This window comes from Palaemon carinicauda, chromosome 25, assembly GCF_036898095.1.
Source record: "Palaemon carinicauda isolate YSFRI2023 chromosome 25, ASM3689809v2, whole genome shotgun sequence".
Classification (NCBI taxonomy): domain Eukaryota; kingdom Metazoa; phylum Arthropoda; class Malacostraca; order Decapoda; family Palaemonidae; genus Palaemon; species Palaemon carinicauda.
The window spans coordinates 51,039,722-51,041,274 of NC_090749.1; the positions used below are offsets into that span (position 1 = coordinate 51,039,722).

The 1,553-nt window shown below is 36.1% G+C and overlaps 1 protein-coding gene across 1 annotated transcript in view; it reads left to right on the forward strand.

Annotated features, from left to right (window-relative positions):
- The first annotated feature begins 263 nt into the window (after positions 1–263).
- The window catches only part of LOC137619017 (uncharacterized), a 160,446-nt gene continuing 159,156 nt past the window's right edge, over positions 264–1,553 (forward strand). The window contains 1 exon segment of the mRNA XM_068349216.1: positions 264–519. Within this exon segment, the coding sequence (XP_068205317.1) occupies positions 264–519 (256 nt within the window).

Sequence of the window (1,553 nt, forward strand, 5' to 3'; positions counted from 1 at the left end):
TCAAGAAAGAATTCGTGTAGAAATTTTTTCTAATATTTTCAAAGATTAAGGATTTTCGGTGCTATTATAGTATGCTATCTACCGCCGATTTTGCTATCTACCACCCCTTTCGGAAATTTTGGAATTGGTTTATTATTTTGTTTATGAGACCCCAATTAACACTACATTACAATTAACTAGGAAATCACCTATTACTGTCACTGATTGGAATAATGTGTCTGAAAGTGTGTAGTGTGGTGGTTTCATGTCAAACTAGAGGCAAAATGGTTGGCACTGAGGAAAACACTATACAGATTGATGAGGCTCGATTTGCTGGTCGTCGTAAGTATAACCGTGGTCGATTGTTGACTGGCGACCATCCTTCGAACTCTGAAGATTCTGATGCTGAACCTGTTAATAAGAAGAACCATAGCGCTCGCATCGATGGACCTTGGGTTTTTGGATTGGAAAATGGCCTTGATTGCAGGTACTTTTACGTTGAAAAAAGAGATAAGGAAACGTTGATCCCTATCATACAACGTGAGTGCCAATTTGGATCTGTAATCCATTCCGATGAATGGCCAGCATACATGTGCTTAAGGAATCTCGGATATGAGCACAAAACCGTGAACCATCTACAGAATTATGAGGACCCAAATTCAGGAGCACATACTCAGAGTCTATTGAGCGATCATGGCTGGATGCCAAGATTGACATACTGAAAAAGAGGAGAGGAGTACCTCATCAGCATTTACAATCCCATTTAGACCATTACTGTTGGAAAGTTCTGAGAAAAGGCGAAGATGAATTCCTGCTTTCTTGAATGATGTAAGATATGTTTACAAGCAGTAGTAAAATAAACTTTTGATTGAATATTTTTCATAGATTATTTTCTTTCAGTTTTGTAATATTTGATTTTTCATTTGAATAACTTGTAACATTGTTGTATGATGAGCTTTGAATAATTTGTAATAAAAATTTCCCTACAAACTGCTTATAATTATGCACCCATGTTGTCCTGCAAATGAATATTATTAAACTATAATTAAAGTCCAATGAGGATAACCTACTTGTGGTAAGTAATCTGTTTGATAATCCTCATCAAACAGGAAGATCAACATTGACGGTAGATAACATACTTTGTGGTAGATACCATACTATAGTAGAAATTCAATGGTAGATACCATACTATAGTAGAAATTCGATGGTAGATAGCATACTATAATAGAAATTCGACGGTAGATAGCATACTATAATAGCACCGGATTTTCATTATTTTTAATATATATTGACTTTTTTTCTTTAGAAAAAATTACTCATTGAATACTTTTTCCTCTAAATATGCAGTATGCTGAAAGGATTCACTCTACTAAATCAACTAGTTAGATAAAAATGCATAATTGATCGCCGTATTGTTTCCTTTAAAAATAACTCACGAAGGACAGAGGCAAGGTAGAGTGACAATGCCCTAGAGAATGACCACACACATATGATCTGCTCCCAAGCTAGGACGAGGGAGGTCCAGGCAATGGTTGCCGATGACTCAGCAGGTAGATCTGAAGGCTACTCCCAAC